Source organism: Phyllobates terribilis, unplaced genomic scaffold (assembly GCF_046119375.1).
Source record: "Phyllobates terribilis strain yellow unplaced genomic scaffold, ASM4611937v1 Scaffold_1__5_contigs__length_1240528914, whole genome shotgun sequence".
Taxonomy (NCBI): domain Eukaryota; kingdom Metazoa; phylum Chordata; class Amphibia; order Anura; family Dendrobatidae; genus Phyllobates; species Phyllobates terribilis.
The window spans coordinates 1,239,369,830-1,239,391,477 of record NW_027362761.1 but is presented as its reverse complement, the minus strand read 5'-3'; the positions used below and the strand labels follow the sequence as shown (position 1 = coordinate 1,239,391,477).

The 21,648-nt window shown below is 51.9% G+C and overlaps 2 protein-coding genes across 4 annotated transcripts in view; one reads left to right on the top strand and one right to left on the bottom strand.

The window, feature by feature from the left end:
• The window catches only part of LOC141164978 (uncharacterized), a 575,086-nt gene that overhangs the window by 244,763 nt on the left and 308,675 nt on the right, over positions 1-21,648 (top strand). The gene's annotated exons all lie outside the window — the stretch shown is intronic.
• Positions 1-21,648, bottom strand: part of LOC141164970 (disintegrin and metalloproteinase domain-containing protein 33-like) — a 283,969-nt gene that overhangs the window by 83,505 nt on the left and 178,816 nt on the right. The window contains exon 3 of the mRNA XM_073650628.1: positions 19,009-19,082. Within this exon, the coding sequence (XP_073506729.1) occupies positions 19,009-19,082 (74 nt within the window). The remainder of the gene's footprint in view (positions 1-19,008; positions 19,083-21,648) is intronic.

Here is a 21,648-nt window from a genome sequence, read left to right as displayed (position 1 = left end):
GTAGACTGTGAACTCTCGCGGGCAGGATCCTCGCTCCACCATACCGCTGCACGACCAGCTCTGCCCTCACCTACTGTATCATCACCCATCCCCTGTAGATTGTGAGCCCTCGCGGGCAGGGTCCTCGCTCCACCATATCACTGCACGACCAGCTCTACCCTCACCTACTGTATCCTCACCCATCCCCTGTAGACTGTGATCCCTCGCGGGCAGGGTCCTCGCTCCACCATACCGCTGTATGACCAGCTCTACCCTCACCTACTGTATCCTCACCCATCCCTTGTAGACTGTGAACTCTCGCGGGCAGGATCCTCGCTCCACCATACCGCTGCACGACCAGCTCTGCCCTCACCTACTGTATCATCACCCATCCCCTGTAGATTGTGAGCCCTCGCGGGCAGGGTCCTCGCTCCACCATATCACTGCACGACCAGCTCTACCCTCACCTACTGTATCCTCACCCATCCCCTGTAGACTGTGAGCCCTCGCGGGCAGGGTCCTCGCTCCACCATACCGCTGCACGACCAGCTCTGCCCTCACCTACTGTATCCTCACCCATCCCCTGTAGACTGTGAGCCCTCGCGGGCAGGGTCCTCGCTCCACCATACCGCTGCACGACCAGCTCTCCCCTCACCTACTGTATCCTCACCCATCCCCTGTAGACTGTGAGCCCTCGCGGGCAGGGTCCTCGCTCCACCATACCGCTGCACGACCAGCTCTCCCCTCACCTACTGTATCCTCACCCATCCCCTGTAGACTGTGAGCCCTCGCGGGCAGGGTCCTCGCTCCACCATACCGCTGCACGACCAGCTCTGCCCTCACCTACTGTATCCTCACCCATCCCCTGTAGACTGTGAGCTCTCGCGGGCAGGGTCCTCGCTCCACCATACCGCTGCACGACCAGCTCTATCCTCACCTACTGTATCCTCACCCATCCCCTGTAGATTGTGAGCCCTCGTGGGCAGGGTCCTCGCTCCACCATACCGCTGCACGACCAGCTCTCCCCTCACCTACTGTATCCTCACCCATCCCCTGTAGACTGTGAGCTCTCGCGGGCAGGGTCCTCGCTCCACCATACCGCTGCACGACCAGCTCTATCCTCACCTACTGTATCCTCACCCATCCCCTGTAGATTGTGAGCCCTCGTGGGCAGGGTCCTCGCTCCACCATACCGCTGCACGACCAGCTCTATCCTCACCTACTGTATCCTCACCCATCCCCTGTAGATTGTGAGCCCTCGTGGGCAGGGTCCTCGCTCCACCATACCGCTGCACGACCAGCTCTACCCTCACCTACTGTATCCTCACCCATCCCCTGTAGACTGTGAGCCCTCGCGGGCAGGATCCTCGCTCCACCATACCGCTGCACGACCAGCTCTGCCCTCACCTACTGTATCCTCACCCATCCCCTGTAGATTGTGAGCCCTCGCGGGCAGGGTCCTCGCTCCACCATACCACTGCACGACCAGCTCTGCCCTCACCTACTGTATCCTCACCCATCCCCTGTAGATTGTGAGCCCTCGCTCCACCATACCGCTGCACGACCAGCTCTACCCTCACCTACTGTATCCTCACCCATCCCCTGTAGACTGTGAGCCCTCGCGGGCAGGGTCCTCGCTCCACCATACCACTGCACGACCAGCTCTACCCTCACCTACTGTATCCTCACCCATCCCCTGTAGATTGTGAGCCCTCGCGGGCAGGGTCCTCGCTCCACCATACCGCTGCACGACCAGCTCTACCCTCACCTACTGGATCCTCACACATCCCCTGTAGATTGTGAGCCCTCGCGGGCAGGGTCCTCGCTCCACCATACCGCTGCACGACCAGCTCTACCCTCAACTACTGTATCCTCACCCATCCCTTGTAGATTGTGAGCCCTCGCGGGCAGGGTCCGCGCTCCACCATACCACTGCACGACCAGCTCTACCCTCACCTACTGTATCCTCACCCATCCCCTGTAGATTGTGAGCCCTCGCGGGCAGGGTCCTCGCTCCACCATACCGCTGCACGACCAGCTCTACCCTCACCTACTGTATCCTCACCCATCCCCTGTAGACTGTGAGCCCTCGCGGGCAGGGTCCTCGCTCCACCATACCGCTGCACGTCCAGCTCTACCCTCACCTACTGTATCCTCACCCATCCCTTGTAGATTGTGAGCCCTCGCGGGCAGGGTCCTCGCTCCACCATATCGCTGCACGACCAGCTCTACCCTCACCTACTGTATCCTCACCCATCCCCTGTAGATTGTGAGCCCTCGCGGGCAGGGTCCTCGCTCCACCATACCGCTGCACGACCAGCTCTACCCTCACCTACTGTATCCTCACCCATCCCCTGTAGATTGTGAGCCCTCGCGGGCAGGGTCCTCGCTCCACCATACCACTGCACGACCAGCTCTACCCTCACCTACTGTATCCTCACCCATCTCCTGTAGACTGTGAGCCCTCGCGGGCAGGGTCCTCGCTCCACCATACCACTGCACGACCAGCTCTATCCTCACTTACTGTATCCACACCCATCCCCTGTAGATTGTGAGCCCTCGCGGGCAGGGTCCTCGCTCCACCATACCGCTGTACGACCAGCTCTGCCCTCACCTACTGTATCCTCACCCATCCCCTGTAGATTGTGAGCCCTCGCGGGCAGGGTCCTCGCTCCACCATACCACTGCACGACCAGCTCTACCCTCACCTACTGTATCCTCACCCATCCCTTGTAGATTGTGAGCCCTCGCGGGCAGGGTCCTCGCTCCACCATACCGCTGCACGACCAGCTCTACCCTCACCTACTGTATCCTCACCCATCCCTTGTAGACTGTGAGCCCTCGCGGGCAGGGTCCTCGCTCCACCATATCGCTGCACGACCAGCTCTACCCTCACCTACTGTATCCTCACCCATCCCATGTAGACTGTGATCCCTCGCGGGCAGGGTCCTCGCTCCACCATACCGCTGCACAACCAGCTCTATCCTCACCTACTGTATCCTCACCCATCCCTTGTAGATTGTGAGCCCTCGCGGGCAGGGTCCTCGCTCCACCATACCGCTGCACGACCAGCTCTACCCTCACCTACTGTATCCTCACCCATCCCCTGTAGACTGTGAGCCCTCGCGGGCAGGGTCCTCGCTCCACCATAATGCTGCACGACCAGCTCTACCCTCACCTACTGTATCCTCACCCATCCCTGGTAGACTGTGATCCCTCGCGGGCAGGGTCCTCGCTCCACCATACCGCTGCACGACCAGCTCTACCCTCACCTACTGTATCCTCACCCATCCCCTGTAGACTGTGAGCCCTCGCGGGCAGGGTCCTCGCTCCACCATACTGCTGCACGACCAGCTCTACCCTCACCTACTGTATCCTCACCCATCCCATGTAGACTGTGATCCCTCGCGGGCAGGGTCCTCGCTCCACCATACCGCTGCACGACCAGCTCTACCCTCACCTACTGTATCCTCACCCATCCCCTGTAGACTGTGAGCCCTCGCGGGCAGGGTCCTCGCTCCACCATACCGCTGCAAGACCAGCTCTATCCTCACCTACTGTATCCTCACCCATCCCTTGTAGACTGTGAGCCCTCGCGGGCAGGGTCCTCGCTCCACCATACCTCTGCACGACCAGCTCTACCCTCACCTACTGTATCCTCACCCATCCCCTGTAGATTGTGAGCCCTCGCGGGCGGGGTCCTCGCTCCACCATACCGCTGCACGACCAGCTCTATCCTCACCTACTGTATCCTCACCCATCCCCTGTAGACAGTGAGCCCTCGCGGGCAGGGTCCTCGCTCCACCATACCGCTGCACGACCAGCTCTACCCTCACCTACTGTATCCTCACCCATCCCCTGTAGATTGTGAGCCCTCGGGGGCAGGGTCCTCGCTCCACCATACCGCTGCATGACCAGCTCTACCCTCACCTACTGTATCCTCACCCATCCCCTGTAGATTGTGAGCCCTCGCGGGCGGGGTCCTCACTCCACCATACCACTGCACGACCAGCTCTACCCTCACCTACTGTATCCTCACCCATCCCCTGTAGACTGTGAGCCCTCGCGGGCAGGGTCCTCGCTCCACCATACCTCTGCACGACCAGCTCTACCCTCACCTACAGTATCCTCACCCATCACCTGTAGATTGTGAGCCCTCGCGGGCAGGGTCCTCGCTCCACTATACCACTGCACGACCAGCTCTACCCTCACCTACAGCATCCTCACCCATCCCCTGTAGATTGTGAGCCCTCGCGGGCAGGGTCCTCGCTCCACCATACCTCTGCACGACCAGCTCTACCCTCACCTACAGTATCCTCACCCATCCCCTGTAGATTGTGAGCCCTCGCGGGCAGGGTCCTCGCTCCACCATATCGCTGCACGACCAGCTCTACCCTCACCTACTGTATCCTCACCCATCCCATGTAGACTGTGATCCCTCGCGGGCAGGGTCCTCGCTCCACCATACCGCTGCACAACCAGCTCTATCCTCACCTACTGTATCCTCACCCATCCCCTGTAGACTGTGATCCCTCGCGGGCAGGGTCCTCGCTCCACCATACCACTGCACCACCAGCTCTGACCTCACCTACTGTATCCTCACCCATCCCTTGTAGTCTGTGAGCCCTCGCGGGCAGGGTCCTCGCTCCACCATACCGCTGCACAACCAGCTGTGCCATCACCTACTGTATCCTCACCCATCCCTTGTAGACTGTGAGCCCTCGCGGGCAGGGTCCTCGCTCCACCACACCACTGCACGACCAGCTCTACCCTCACCTACTGTATCCTCACCCATCCCCTGTAGACTGTGAGCCCTCGCGGGCAGGGTCCTCGCTCCACCATACTGCTGCACGACCAGCTCTACCCTCACCTACTGTATCCTCACCCATCCCATGTAGACTGTGATCCCTCGCGGGCAGGGTCCTCGCTCCACCATACCGCTGCACGACCAGCTCTACCCTCACCTACTGTATCCTCACCCATCCCCTGTAGACTGTGAGCCCTCGCGGGCAGGGTCCTCGCTCCACCATACCGCTGCAAGACCAGCTCTATCCTCACCTACTGTATCCTCACCCATCCCTTGTAGACTGTGAGCCCTCGCGGGCAGGGTCCTCGCTCCACCATACCTCTGCACGACCAGCTCTACCCTCACCTACTGTATCCTCACCCATCCCCTGTAGATTGTGAGCCCTCGCGGGCGGGGTCCTCGCTCCACCATACCGCTGCACGACCAGCTCTATCCTCACCTACTGTATCCTCACCCATCCCCTGTAGACAGTGAGCCCTCGCGGGCAGGGTCCTCGCTCCACCATACCGCTGCACGACCAGCTCTACCCTCACCTACTGTATCCTCACCCATCCCCTGTAGATTGTGAGCCCTCGGGGGCAGGGTCCTCGCTCCACCATACCGCTGCATGACCAGCTCTACCCTCACCTACTGTATCCTCACCCATCCCCTGTAGATTGTGAGCCCTCGCGGGCGGGGTCCTCGCTCCACCATACCACTGCACGACCAGCTCTACCCTCACCTACTGTATCCTCACCCATCCCCTGTAGACTGTGAGCCCTCGCGGGCAGGGTCCTCGCTCCACCATACCTCTGCACGACCAGCTCTACCCTCACCTACAGTATCCTCACCCATCCCCTGTAGATTGTGAGCCCTCGCGGGCAGGGTCCTCGCTCCACTATACCACTGCACGACCAGCTCTACCCTCACCTACAGCATCCTCACCCATCCCCTGTAGATTGTGAGCCCTCGCGGGCAGGGTCCTCGCTCCACCATACCTCTGCACGACCAGCTCTACCCTCACCTACAGTATCCTCACCCATCCCCTGTAGATTGTGAGCCCTCGCGGGCAGGGTCCTCGCTCCACCATATCGCTGCACGACCAGCTCTACCCTCACCTACTGTATCCTCACCCATCCCATGTAGACTGTGATCCCTCGCGGGCAGGGTCCTCGCTCCACCATACCGCTGCACAACCAGCTCTATCCTCACCTACTGTATCCTCACCCATCCCCTGTAGACTGTGATCCCTCGCGGGCAGGGTCCTCGCTCCACCATACCACTGCACCACCAGCTCTGCCCTCACCTACTGTATCCTCACCCATCCCTTGTAGTCTGTGATCCCTCGCGGGCAGGGTCCTCGCTCCACCATACCGCTGCACAACCAGCTCTGCCATCACCTACTGTATCCTCACCCATCCCTTGTAGACGGTGAGCCCTCGCGGGCAGGGTCCTCGCTCCACCACACCACTGCACGACCAGCTCTACCCTCACCTACTGGATCCTCACCCATCCCATGTAGACTGTGATCCCTCGCGGGCAGGGTCCTCGCTCCACCATACCGCTGCGCAACCAGCTCTATCCTCACCTACTGTATCCTCACCCATCCCTTGTAGATTGTGAGCCCTCGCGGGCAGGGTCCTCGCTCCACCATACCGCTGCACGACCAGCTCTACCCTCACCTACTGTATCCTCACCCATCCCCTGTAGACTGTGAGCCCTCGCGGGCAGGGTCCTCGCTCCACCATAATGCTGCACGACCAGCTCTACCCTCACCTACAGTATCCTCACCCATCCCTGGTAGACTGTGAGCCCTCGCGGGCAGGGTCCTCGCTCCACCATACTGCTGCACGACCAGCTCTACCCTCACCTACTGTATCCTCACCCATCCCATGTAGACTGTGATCCCTCGCGGGCAGGGTCCTCGCTCCACCATACCGCTGCACGACCAGCTCTACCCTCACCTACTGTATCCTCACCCATCCCCTGTAGACAGTGAGCCCTCGCGGGCAGGGTCCTCGCTCCACCATACCGCTGCACGACCAGCTCTACCCTCACCTACTGTATCCTCACCCATCCCCTGTAGATTGTGAGCCCTCGGGGGCAGGGTCCTCGCTCCACCATACCGCTGCACGACCAGCTCTATCCTCACCTACTGTATCCTCACCCATCCCCTGTAGACAGTGAGCCCTCGCGGGCAGGGTCCTCGCTCCACCATACCGCTGCGCAACCAGCTCTATCCTCACCTACTGTATCCTCACCCATCCCTTGTAGATTGTGAGCCCTCGCGGGCAGGGTCCTCGCTCCACCATACCTCTGCACGACCAGCTCTACCCTCACCTACTGTATCCTCACCCATCCCCTGTAGATTGTGAGCCCTCGCGGGCGGGGTCCTCGCTCCACCATACCACTGCACGACCAGCTCTACCCTCACCTACAGTATCCTCACCCATCCCCTGTAGATTGTGAGCCCTCGCGGGCAGGGTCCTCGCTCCACCATACCTCTGCACGACCAGCTCTACCCTCACCTACAGTATCCTCACCCATCCCCTGTAGATTGTGAGCCCTCACGGGCAGGGTCCTCGCTCCACCATACCTCTGCACGACCAGCTCTACCCTCACCTACTGTATCCTCACCCATCCCTTGTAGATTGTGAGCCCTCGCGGGCAGGGTCCTCGCTCCACCATACCACTGCACGACCAGCTCTACCCTCACCTACTGTATCCTCACCCATCCCCTGTAGATTGTGAGCCCTCGCGGGCGGGGTCCTCGCTCCACCATACCACTGCACGACCAGCTCTACCCTCACCTACTGTATCCTCACCCATCCCCTGTAGATTTTGAGCCCTCGCGGGCAGGGTCCTCGCTCCACCATACCTCTGCACGACCAGCTCTACCCTCACCTACTGTATCCTCACCCATCCCCTGTAGATTGTGAGCCCTCGCGGGAAGGGTCCTCGCTCCACCATACCGCTGCACGACCAGCTCTACCCTCACCTACTGTATCCTCACACATCCCCTGTAGATTGTGAGCCCTCGCGGGCAGGGTCCTCGCTCCACCATACCGCTGCACGACCAGCTCTACCCTCACCTACTGGTTCCTCACACATCCCCTGTAGATTGTGAGCCCTCGCGGGCGGGGTCCTCGCTCCACCATACCACTGCACGACCAGCTCTACCCTCACCTACTGGATCCTCACCCATCCCCTGTAGACTGTGAGCCCTCGCGGGCAGGGTCCTCGCTCCACCATACCACTGCACGACCAGCTCTACCCTCACCTACTGTATCCTCACACATCCCCTGTAGATTGTGAGCCCTCGCGGGCAGGGTCCTCGCTCCACCATACCTCTGCACGACCAGCTCTACCCTCACCTACTGTATCCTCACCCATCCCCTGTAGATTGTGAGCCCTCGCGGGCAGGGTCCTCGCTCCACCATACCGCTGCACGACCAGCTCTACCCTCATCTACTGTATCCTCACCCATCCCCTGTAGACTGTGAGCCCTCGCGGGCAGGGTCCTCGCTCCACCATACCGCTGTACGACCAGCTCTACCCTCACCTACTGTATCCTCACCCATCCCCTGTAGACTGAGTCCTCGCGGGCAGGGTCCTCGCTCCACCATACCGCTGCACGACCAGCTCTACCCTCACCTACTGTATCCTCACCCATCCCCTGTAGATTTTGAGCCCTCGCTCCACCATACCTCTGCACGACCAGCTCTACCCTCACCTACTGTATCCTCACCCATCCCCTGTAGATTGTGAGCCCTCGCGGGAAGGGTCCTCGCTCCACCATACCGCTGCACGACCAGCTCTACCCTCACCTACTGGATCCTCACACATCCCCTGTAGATTGTGAGCCCTCGCGGGCGGGGTCCTCGCTCCACCATACCACTGCACGACCAGCTCTGCCCTCACCTACTGTATCCTCACACATCCCCTGTAGATTGTGAGCCCTCGCGGGCAGGGTCCTCGCTCCACCACACCACTGCACGACCAGCTCTACCCTCACCTACTGTATCCTCACCCATTCCCTGTAGATTGTGAGCCCTCGCGGGCAGGGTCCTCGCTCCACCATACCGCTGCACGACCAGCTCTACCCTCACCTACTGGTTCCTCACACATCCCCTGTAGATTGTGAGCCCTCGCGGGCGGGGTCCTCGCTCCACCATACCACTGCACGACCAGCTCTACCCTCACCTACTGGATCCTCACCCATCCCCTGTAGACTGTGAGCCCTCGCGGGCAGGGTCCTCGCTCCACCATACCACTGCACGACCAGCTCTACCCTCACCTACTGTATCCTCACCCATCCCCTGTAGATTGTGAGCCCTCGCGGGCAGGGTCCTCGCTCCACCATACCGCTGCACGACCAGCTCTACCCTCATCTACTGTATCCTCACCCATCCCCTGTAGACTGTGAGCCCTCGCGGGCAGGGTCCTCGCTCCACCATACCGCTGCACGACCAGCTCTACCCTCACCTACTGTATCCTCACCCATCCCCTGTAGACTGAGTCCTCGCGGGCAGGGTCCTCGCTCCACCATACCGCTGTACGACCAGCTCTACCCTCACCTACTGTATCCTCACCCATCCCCTGTAGATTGTGAGCCCTCGCGGGCAGGGTCCTCTCCTCCTGGACCAGTCGCTGACATTTTGTTAAAGATCATTGTAATTGTTAATGTATGTATACCCTTTTTTCACATGTAAAGCGCCATGGAATAAATGGCTGACAGGGACCCGATTCTTCTTGTATCTTTCGTGGGTGAAACCGGCAAACCAGGATCCATCAACAGCAAAATAGAAACATAATAACGGATACAATAAATAAATAAATGACATCACTCTTTCCCCTGTACCGACAATCCGCTGTCTCGGAGTAACCCTTGACTCTGCCCTGTCCTTCACACCCCACATCTAAGCTCTCGCCACCTCCTGTCGCCTCCAGCTCGAAAATATTTCCAGGATCCGTCCTTTCCTCAATCTACTAAACTGCTTGTGCATGCCCTCATCATCTCCCGCCTGGACTACTGCAACATCCTCCTCTGTGGCCTCCCTGCTAACACTCTCGCACCCCTCCAGTCCGTCCTCAACTCTGCTGCGCGACCAGTTCATCTCTCTCCTCGCTACTCCTCTGCTTCTCCCTTTTACAAATCCCTTCACCGGCTCCCATTCCCCCAGCGCATCCAGTTCACACTACTAACACCGACCTACAAAGCCGTCCATCACCTCCCTCCTCCGTACATCTCTGAACTAATCTCCCGATATATTCCCTCACGTAACCTCCGGTCCTCCAAGACCTCCTCCTCTCCTCCACACTTATTCATTCCTCACCCAATCACCTCCTGAATATCCCCCGTCCACTGGAATTCTGTGCCCCCACAAGTCCGATTATCCACCACATCCGGATCCTCCAGACGGAACCTGAAAACCCATCTCTTCAAGAAAACCACAGCCGGCCATGACCCCGCTGCCGCCTCACCACTACAGGAGCTCCTGCCTCACCAACACCGAACCTGCGCCTCACAACCAGCAGAGCTGCTGCAACCCCCCAACCTACTGTCTCCTCCCCACTCCTGTAGAATGTAAGCCCCCCCCGAGGGCAGGGTCCTCCTCCCTCTGTACCCGTCTATCATTGTTAGTTACTGTAAGTGATTTCGGTATCTGGTATGTAACCCCTTCTCATGTACAGCACCATGGAATCAATGGAGCTATATAAATAATAATAATATACAATGTATCTGTAGAATGTAAGCCCGCAGGGGCAGGGTCCTCCTCCCTCTGTACCCGTCTATCATTGTTAGTTTACTGTAAGTGATATCTGTATCTGGTATGTAACCCCTTCTCATGTACAGCACCATGGAATCAATGGCGCTATATAAATAATAATAATATACAATGTATCTGTAGAATGTAAGCCACCAGGGGCAGGGTCCTCCTCCCTCTGTACCCGTCTATCATTGTTAGTTAATTTACTGTAAGTGATATCTGTATCTGGTATGTAACCCCTTCTCATGTACAGCACCATGGAATCAATGGCTCTATATAAATAATAATAATATACAATGTATCTGTAGAATGTAAGCCCGCAGGGGCAGGGTCCTCCTCCCTCTGTACCCGTCTATCATTGTTAGTTCTTTACTGTAAGTGATATCTGTATCTGGTATGTAACCCCTTCTCATGTACAGCACCATGGAATCAATGGCACTATATAAATAATAATAATATACAATGCATCTGTAGAATGTAAGCCCCCAGGGGCAGGGTCCTCCTCCTTCTGTACCCGTCTATCATTGTTAGTTCTTTACTGTAAGTGATATCTGTATCTGGTATGTAACCCCTTCTCATGTACAGCACCATGGAATCAATGGAGCTATATAAATAATAATAATATACAATGTATCTGTAGAATGTAAGCCCGCAGGGGCAGGGTCCTCCTCCCTCTGTACCCGTCTATCATTGTTAGTTACTGTAAGTGATATCTGTATCTGGTATGTAACCTTTTCTCATGTACAGCACCATGGAATCAATGGCACTATATAAATAATAATAATATACAATGTATCTGTAGAATGTAAGCCCGCAGGGGCAGGGTCCTCCTCCCTCTGTACCCGTCTATCATTGTTAGTTCTTTACTGTAAGTGATATCTGTATCTGGTATGTAACCTCTACTCATGTACAGCACCATGGAATCAATGGCGCTATATAAATAATAATAATATACAATGTATCTGTAGAATGTAAGCCCCCAGGGGCAGGGTCCTCCTCCCTCTGTACCCGTCTATCATTGTTAGTTCTTTACTGTAAGTGATATCTGTATCTGGTATGTAACCCCTTCTCATGTACAGCACCATGGAATCAATGGAGCTATATAAATAATAATAATATACAATGTATCTGTAGAATGTAAGCCCGCAGGGGCAGGGTCCTCCTCCCTCTGTACCCGTCTATCATTGTTAGTTACTGTAAGTGATATCTGTATCTGGTATGTAACCTCTTCTCATGTACAGCACCATGGCATCAATGGAGCTATATAAATAATAATAATATACAATGTATCTGTAGAATGTAAGCCCCCAGGGGCAGGGTCCTCCTCCCTCTGTACCTGTCTATCATTGTTAGTTCTTTACTGTAAGTGATATCTGTATCTGGTATGTAACCCCTTCTCATGTACAGCGCCATGGAATCAATGGCGCTATAGAAATAATAATAATATACAATGTATCTGTAGAATGTAAGCCCCCAGGGGCAGGGTCCTCCTCCCTCTGTACCCGTCTATCATTGTTAGTTCTTTACTGTAAGTGATATCTGTATCTGGTATGTAACCCCTTCTCATGTACAGCGCCATGGAATCAATGGCGCTATAGAAATAATAATAATATACAATGTATCTGTAGAATGTAAGCCCCCAGGGGCAGGGTCCTCCTCCCTCTGTACCTGTCTATCATTGTTAGTTCTTTACTGTAAGTGATATCTGTATCTGGTATGTAACCCCTCCTCATGTACAGCACCATGGAATCAATGGCGCTATAGAAATAATAATAATATACAATGTATCTGTAGAATGTAAGCCCCCAGGGGCAGGGTCCTCCTCCCTCTGTACCCGTCTATCATTGTTAGTTCTTTACTGTAAGTGATATCTGTATCTAGTATGTAACCCCTTCTCATGTACAGCACCATGGAATCAATGGCGCTATATAAATAATAATAATATACAATGTATCTGTAGAATGTAAGCCCGCAGGGGCAGGGTCCTCCTCCCTCTGTACCCGTCTATCATTGTTAGTTCTTTACTGTAAGTGATATCTGTATCTGGTATGTAACCTCTTCTCATGTACAGCACCATGGAATCAATGGAGCTATATAAATAATAATAATATGCAATGTATCTGTAGAATGTAAGCCCCCAGGGGCAGGGTCCTCCTCCCTCTGTACACGTCTATCATTGTTAGTTCTTTACTGTAAGTGATATCTGTATCTGGTATGTAACCCCTTCTCATGTACAGCTCCATGGAATCAATGGTGCTATATAAATAATAATAATATACAATGTATCTGTAGAATGTAAGCCCGCAGGGGCAGGGTCCTCCTCCCTCTGTACCTGTCTATCATTGTTAGTTCTTTACTGTAAGTGATATCTGTATCTGGTATGTAACCCCTTCTCATGTACAGCTCCATGGAATCAATGGCACTATATAAATAATAATAATATACAATGTATCTGTAGAATGTAAGCCCCCAGGGGCAGGGTCCTCCTCCCTCTGTACCCGTCTATCATTGTTAGTTACTGTAAGTGATATCTGTATCTGATATGTAACCCCTTCTTATGTACAGCACCATGAAATCAATGGTGCTATATAAATAATAATAATATACAATGTATCTGTAGAATGTAAGCCCGCAGGGGCAGGGTCCTCCTCCCTCTGTACTCGTCTATCATTGTTAGTTCTTTACTGTAAGTGATATCTGTATCTGGTATGTAACCCCTTCTCATGTACAGCACCATGGCATCAATGGAGCTATATAAATAATAATAATATACAATGTATCTGTAGAATGTAAGCCCCCGGGGGCAGGGTTCTCCTCCCTCTGTACTCGTCTATCACTGTTAGTTCTTTACTGTAAGTGATATCTGTATCTGGTATGTAACCCCTTCTCATGTACAGCACCATGACATCAAAGGAGCTATATAAATAATAATAATATACAATGTATCTGTAGAATGTAAGCCCGCAGGGGCAGGGTCCTCCTCCCTCTGTACCCGTCTATCATTGTTAGTTCTTTACTGTAAGTGATATCTGTATCTGGTATGTAACCCCTTCTCATGTACAGCACCATGGAATCAATGGTGCTATATAAATAATAATAATATACAATGTATCTGTAGAATGTAAGCCCCCAGGGGCAGGGTCCTCCTCCCTCTGTACCCGTCTATCATTGTTAGTTCTTTACTGTAAGTGATATCTGTATCTGGTATGTAACCCCTTCTCATGTACACCACCATGGAATCAATGGAGCTATATAAATAACAATAATATACAATGTATCTGTAGAATGTAAGCCCGCAGGGGCAGGGTCCTCCTCCCTCTGTACCCGTCTATCATTGTTAGCTCTTTACTGTAAGTGATATCTGTATCTGGTAGGTAACCTCTTCTCATGTACAGCACCATGGAATCAATGGAGCTATATAAATAATAATAATATACAATGTATCTGTAGAATGTAAGCCCGCAGGGGCAGGGTCCTCCTCCCCCTGTACCCGTCTATCATTGTTAGTTCTTTACTGTAAGTGATATCTGTATCTGGTATGTAACCCCTTCTCATGTACAGCTCCATGGAATCAATGGTGCTATATAAATAATAATAATATACAATGTATCTGTAGAATGTAAGCCCACAGGGGCAGGGTCCTCCTCCCTCTGTACCCGTCTATCATTGTTAGTTACTGTAAGTGATATCTGTATCTGATATGTAACCCCTTCTTATGTACAGCACCATGGAATCAATGGAGCTGTATAAATAATAATAATATACAATGTATCTGTAGAATGTAAGCCCCCAGGGGCAGGGTCCTCCTCCCTCTGTACCCGTCTATCATTGTTAGTTCATTTACTGTAAGTGATATCTGTATCTGGTATGTAACCCCTTCTCATGTACAGCACCATGGCATCAATGGAGCTATATAAATAATAATAATATACAATGTATCTGTAGAATGTAAGCCCGCAGGGGCAGGGTCCTCCTCCCTCTGTACTCGTCTATCATTGTTAGTTCTTTACTGTAAGTGATATCTGTATCTGGTATGTAACCCCTTCTCATGTACAGCACCATGGAATCAATGGAGCTATATAAATAATAATAATATACAATGTATCTGTAGAATGTAAGCCCGCAGGGGCAGGGTCCTCCTCCCTCTGTACTCGTCTATCATTGTTAGTTCTTTACTGTAAGTGATATCTGTATCTGGTATGTAACCCCTTCTCATGTACAGCGCCACGGCATCAATGGTGCTATATAAATAATAATAATATACAATGTATCTGTAGAATGTAAGCCCGCAGGGGCAGGGTCCTCCTCCCTCTGTACCCGTCTATCATTCTTAGTTCTTTACTGTAAGTGATATCTGTATCTGGTATGTAACCCCTTCTCATGTACAGCACCATGGAATCAATGGAGCTAGATAAATAATAATAATATACAATGTATCTGTAGAATGTAAGCCCGCAGGGACAGGGTCCTGCTCCCTCTGTACCCGTCTATCATTGTTAGTTCTTTACTGTAAGTGATATCTGTATCTGGTATGTAACCCCTTCTCATGTACAGCACCATGGAATCAATGGAGCTATATAAATAATAATAATATACAATGTATCTGTAGAATGTAAGCCCGCAGGGGCAGGGTCCTCCTCCCTCTGTACTCGTCTATCATTGTTAGTTCTTTACTGTAAGTGATATCTGTATCTGGTATGTAACCCCTTCTCATGTACAGCACCATGGAATCAATGGAGCTATATAAATAATAATAATATACAATGTATCTGTAGAATGTAAGCCCGCAGGGGCAGGGTCCTCCTCCCTCTGTACTCGTCTATCATTGTTAGTTCTTTACTGTAAGTGATATCTGTATCTGGTATGTAACCTCTTCTCATGTACAGCACCATGGAATCAATGGCTCTATATAAATAATAATAATATACAATGTATCTGTAGAATGTAAGCCCCCAGGGGCAGAGGGTCCTCCTCCCTCTGTATCCGTCTATCATTGTTAGTTTACTGTAAGTGATATCTGTATCTGGTATGTAACCCCTTCTCATGTACAGCACCATGGCATCAATGGAGCTATATAAATAATAATAATATACAATGTATCTGTAGAATGTAAGCCCCCGGGGGCAGGGTTCTCCTCCCTCTGTACTCGTCTATCATTGTTAGTTCTTTACTGTAAGTGATATCTGTATCTGGTATGTAACCTCTTCTCATGTACAGCACCATGGCATCAATGGTGCTATATAAATAATAATAATATACAATGTATCTGTAGAATGTAAGCCCGCAGGGGCAGGGTCCTCCTCCCTCTGTACCCGTCTATCATTGTTAGTTCTTTACTGTAAGTGATATCTGTATCTGGTATGTAACCCCTCCTCATGTACAGCACCATGGAATCAATGGCGCTATATAAATAATAATAATATACAATGTATCTGTAGAATGTAAGCCCCCAGGGGCAGGGTCCTCCTCCCTCTGTACCCGTCTATCATTGTTAGTTCTTTACTGTAAGTGATATCTGTATCTGGTATGTAAACTCTTCTCATGTACAGCACCATGGAATCAATGGCGCTATATAAATAATAATAATATACAATGTATCTGTAGAATGTAAGCCCCCAGGGGCAGGGTCCTCCTCCCTCTGTACCCGTCTATCATTGTTAGTTCTTTACTGTAAGTGATATCTGTATCTGGTATGTAACCTCTTCTCATGTACAGCACCATGGAATCAATGGCTCTATATAAATCATAATAATATACAATGTATCTGTAGAATGTAAGCCCGCAGGGGCAGGGTCCTCCTCCCTCTGTACCCGTCTATCATTGTTAGTTCTTTACTGTAAGTGATATCTGTATCTGGTATGTAACCCCTTCTCATGTACAGCACCATGGCATCAATGGCGCTATATAAATAATAATAATATACAATGTATCTGTAGAATGTAAGCCCGCAGGGGCAGGGTCCTCCTCCCTCTGTACCAGTCTATCATTGTTAGTTCTTTACTGTAAGTGATATCTGTATCTGGTATGTAAACCCTTCTCATGTACAGCACCATGGAATCAATGGAGCTATATAAATAATAATAATATACAATGTATCTATAGAATGTAAGCCTGCAGGGGCAGGGTCCTCCTCCCTCTGTACCCGTCTATCATTGTTAGCTCTTTACTGTAAGTGATATCTGTATCTGGTATGTAACCTCTTCTCATGTACAGCACCATGGAATCAATGGCGCTATATAAATAATAATAATATACAATGTATCTGTAGAATGTAAGCCCGCAGGGGCAGGGTCCTCCTCCCTCTGTACCCATCTATCATTGTTAGTTCTTTACTGTAAGTGATATCTGTATCTGTCATGTAACCCCTTCTCATGTACAGCACCATGGCATCAATGGCTCTATATAAATAATAATAATATACAATGTATCTGTAGAATGTAAGCCCGCAGGGGCAGGGTCCTCCTCCCTCTGTACCCATCTATCATTGTTAGTTCTTTACTGTAAGTGATATCTGTATCTGGTATGTAACCCCTTCTCATGTACAGCACCATGGAATCAATGGCGCTATATAAATAATAATAATATACAATGTATCTGTAGAATGTAAGCCCGCAGGGGCAGGGTCCTCCTCCCTCTGTACCCGTCTATCATTGTTAGTTCTTTCCTGTAAGTGATATCTGTATCTGGTATGTAACCCCTTCTCATGTACAGCACCATGGCATCAATGGCTCTATATAAATAATAATAATATATAATGTATCTGTAGAATGTAAGCCCGCAGGGGCAGGGTCCTCCTCCCTCTGTACCCATCTATCATTGTTAGTTCTTTACTGTAAGTGATATCTGTATCTGGTATGTAACCTCTTCTCATGTACAGCACCATGGAATCAATGGCGCTATATATATAATAATAATATACAATGTATAAGTAGAATGTAAGCCCGCAGGGGCAGGGTCCTCCTCCCTCTGTACCCGTCTATCATTGTCAGTTCTTTACTGTAAGTGATATCTGTATCTGGTATGTAACCCCTCCTCATGTACAGCACCATGGAATCAATGGCTCTATATAAATAATAATAATATACAATGTATCTGTAGAATGTAAGCCCGCAGGGGCAGGGTCCTCCTCCCTCTGTACCCGTCTATCATTGTTAGTTCTTTACTGTAAGTGATATCTGTATCTGGTATGTAACCCCTTCTCATGTACAGCACCATGGCATCAATGGCTCTATATAAATAATAATAATATACAATGTATCTGTAGAATGTAAGCCCGCAGGGGCAGGGTCCTCCTCCCTCTGTACCCATCTATCATTGTTAGTTCTTTACTGTAAGTGATATCTGTATCTGGTATGTAACCTCTTCTCGTGTACAGCACCATGGAATTAATGGCGCTATATATATAATAATAATATACAATGTATAAGTAGAATGTAAGCCCGCAGGGGCAGGGTCCTCCTCCCTCTGTACCCGTCTATCATTGTTAGTTCTTTACTGTAAGTGATATCTGTATCTGGTATGTAACCCCTTCTCATGTACTGCACCATGGCATCAATGGCTCTATATAAATAATAATAATATACAATGTATCTGTAGAATGTAAGCCCGCAGGGGCAGGGTCCTCCTCCCTCTGTACCCATCTATCATTGTTAGTTCTTTACTGTAAGTGATATCTGTATCTGGTATGTAACCCCTTCTCATGTACAGCACCATGGAATCAATGGCGCTATATAAATAATAATAATATACAATGTATCTGTAGAATGTAAGCCCGCAGGGGCAGGGTCCTCCTCCCTCTGTACCCGTCTATCATTGTCAGTTCTTTACTGTAAGTGATATCTGTATCTGGTATGTAACCCCTTCTCATGTACAGCACCATGGAATCAATGGCTCTATATAAATAATAATAATGTACAATGTATCTGTAGAATGTAAACCCGCAGGGGCAGGGTCCTCCTCCCTCTGTACCCGTCTATCATTGTTAGTTCTTTACTGTAAGTGATATCTGTATCTGGTATGTAACCCCTTCTCATGTACAGCACCATGGAATCAATGGCGCTATATAAATAATAATAATATACAATGTATAAGTAGAATGTAAGCCCGCAGGGGCAGGGTCCTACTCCCTCTGTACCCATCTATCATTGTTAGGTCTTTACTGTAAGTGATATCTGTATCTGGTATGTAACCCCTTCTCATGTACAGCACCATGGAATCAATGGAGCTATATAAATAATAATAATATACAATGTATCTGTAGAATGTAAGCCCGCAGGGGCAGGGTCCTCCTCCCTCTGTACCCGTCTATCATTGTTAGTTCTTTCCTGTAAGTGATATCTGTATCTGGTATGTAACCCCTCCTTGTGTACAGCGCCATGGAATCAATGGCGCTATAGAATTAATAATAATAAAGAAGAGTCTCAGTCACAGGGAGGGGGACAAAGCCGAGGAGACGCGGACACAAACACTCACTGGTTCCTCTCCACCTCCAGGATGAGATGTCGTCCTCCTGACGTCACCAGGATCTCCCCGCCGGCGGGATCCACCTGATGAAGACACAATCATTAACATCAGTGGATCAGGAGCAGAAAACACAAGGGGCAAAATACCTGCAGTGCAGTGTCCTGACCACAAGGGGGGCTAGCTGGGATCTGAACTCCATGTCGTATCTGCTCCACTTCCCCCAGTTGCCACAGCAGCAAATTCTCCCCCAGTAGTCACAGCAGCACCGGCTTCGCCTAGTAGTCACAACAGCACCTTTTACCAACAGTCACAGCAGCACATTCTCCCCCCAGTAGTCACAGCAGCACCTCACTCTCTCAGTAGACAGCAGCACCTCCTTCGCACATTAGTCACAGTAGCACCCCTTTCCCCAGTAGTCACAGCAGCATCTCCTTCGCCCAGTAATCACAGCAACACCGCTTTCCCCCAGTAATCATAGCAGCACCCCTTTCTCTCAGTAGTCACAACAGCACCAGTTTCCCCTAGTAGTCACAGCAGCCGCCCTTTTCCCCAGTAGTCAATGACATCAGATCTGTAGCTTCCTCCCGGTAGAGCTGCTGCAGGTGGAATTGACTCATGTTGGGTTACAAACAGCCCCGTTATCAATATCGTGGTGCCAGTCACCAGACATGACCTTGAAAAAGTCTTCACACCTCAGCTCCAGGCCATGAATGCTGATCTCCGCTATTCCGGCTTCACATCTCAAAAACTCTACCGAAAGTCTGAAAGAAGCTGCAATGTCAGTAGTCCAGACCCGGCGACGTGAGGAGGCCGGGACCGGGGACGCGAGGAGGCCGGGATTGGCGGCGCGTGGAGGCCGGGATCGGCGACGCGAGGAATTCAGACCTAAGAAAGTGAGGAGGCCAGACCTAGGAAAGTGAGGAGTCCAGGCCTAGGAAAGCGAGGAGTCCAGGCCTAGGAAAGTGAGGAGTCCAGGCCTAGGGAAGTGAGGAGTCCAGGCCTAGGAAAGTGAGGAGTCCAGGCCTAGGAAAGTGAGGAGTCCAGGCCTAGGAAAGTGAGGAGTCCAGGCCTAGGGAAGTGAGGAGTCCAGACCTAGGAAAGCGAGGAGTCCAGACCTAGGAAAGTGAGGAGTCCAGGCCTAGGAAAGTGAGGAGTCCAGGCCTAGGGAAGTGAGGAGTCCAGGCCTAGGAAAGTGAGGAGTCCAGGCCTAGGAAAGTGAGGAGTCCAGGCCTAGGAAAGCGAGGAGTCCAGGCCTAGGAAAGTGAGGAGTCCAGGCCTAGGGAAGTGAGGAGTCCAGGCCTAGGAAAGTGAGGAGTCCAGGCCTAGGAAAGTGAGGAGTCCAGGCCTAGGAAAGTGAGGAGTCCAGGCCTAGGGAAGTGAGGAGTCCAGACCTAGGAAAGCGAGGAGTCCAGACCTAGGAAAGTGAGGAGTCCAGGCCTAGGAAAGTGAGGAGTCCAGGCCTAGGGAAGTGAGGAGTCCAGGCCTAGGAAAATGAGGAGTCCAGGCCTAGGAAAGCGAGGAGTCCAGGGCTAGGGAAGTGAGGAGTCCAGGCCTAGGGAAGTGAGGAGTCCAGGCCTAGGAAAGTGAGGAGTCCAGGCCTAGGAAAGTGAGGAGTCCAGGCCTAGGAAAGCGAGGAGTCCAGGCCTAGGAAAGCGAGGAGTCCAGGCCTAGGAAAGTGAGGAGTCCAGGCCTAGGAAAGTGAGGAGTCCAGACCTAGGGAAGTGAGGAGTCCAGGCCTAGGAAAGTGAGGAGTCCAGGCCTAGGAAAGTGAGGAGTCCAGGCCTAGGAAAGTGAGGAGTCCAGGCCTAGGAAAGTGAGGAGTCCAGGCCTAGGAAAGTGAGGAGTCCAGGCCTAGGAAAGTGAGGAGTCCAGGCCTAGGAAAGTGAGGAGTCCAGGCCTAGGAAAGTGAGGAGTCCAGGCCTAGGAAAGTGAGGAGTCCAGGCCTAGGGAAGTGAGGAGTCCAGGCCTAGGAAAGTGAGGAGTCCAGGCCTAGGAAAGTGAGGAGTCCAGGCCTAGGAAAGCGAGGAGTCCAGGCCTAGGAAAGTGAGGAGTCCAGGCCTAGGGAAGTGAGGAGTCCAGGCCTAGGAAAGTGAGGAGTCCAGGCCTAGGAAAGTGAGGAGTCCAGGCCTAGGAAAGTGAGGAGTCCAGGCCTAGGGAAGTGAGGAGTCCAGACCTAGGAAAGCGAGGAGTCCAGACCTAGGAAAGTGAGGAGTCCAGGCCTAGGAAAGTGAGGAGTCCAGGCCTAGGGAAGTGAGGAGTCCAGGCCTAGGAAAATGAGGAGTCCAGGCCTAGGAAAGCGAGGAGTCCAGGGCTAGGGAAGTGAGGAGTCCAGGCCTAGGGAAGTGAGGAGTCCAGGCCTAGGAAAGTGAGGAGTCCAGGCCTAGGAAAGTGAGGAGTCCAGGCCTAGGAAAGCGAGGAGTCCAGGCCTAGGAAAGCGAGGAGTCCAGGCCTAGGAAAGTGAGGAGTCCAGGCCTAGGAAAGTGAGGAGTCCAGACCTAGGGAAGTGAGGAGTCCAGGCCTAGGAAAGTGAGGAGTCCAGGCCTAGGAAAGTGAGGAGTCCAGGCCTAGGAAAGTGAGGAGTCCAGGCCTAGGAAAGTGAGGAGTCCAGGCCTAGGAAAGTGAGGAGTCCAGGCCTAGGAAAGTGAGGAG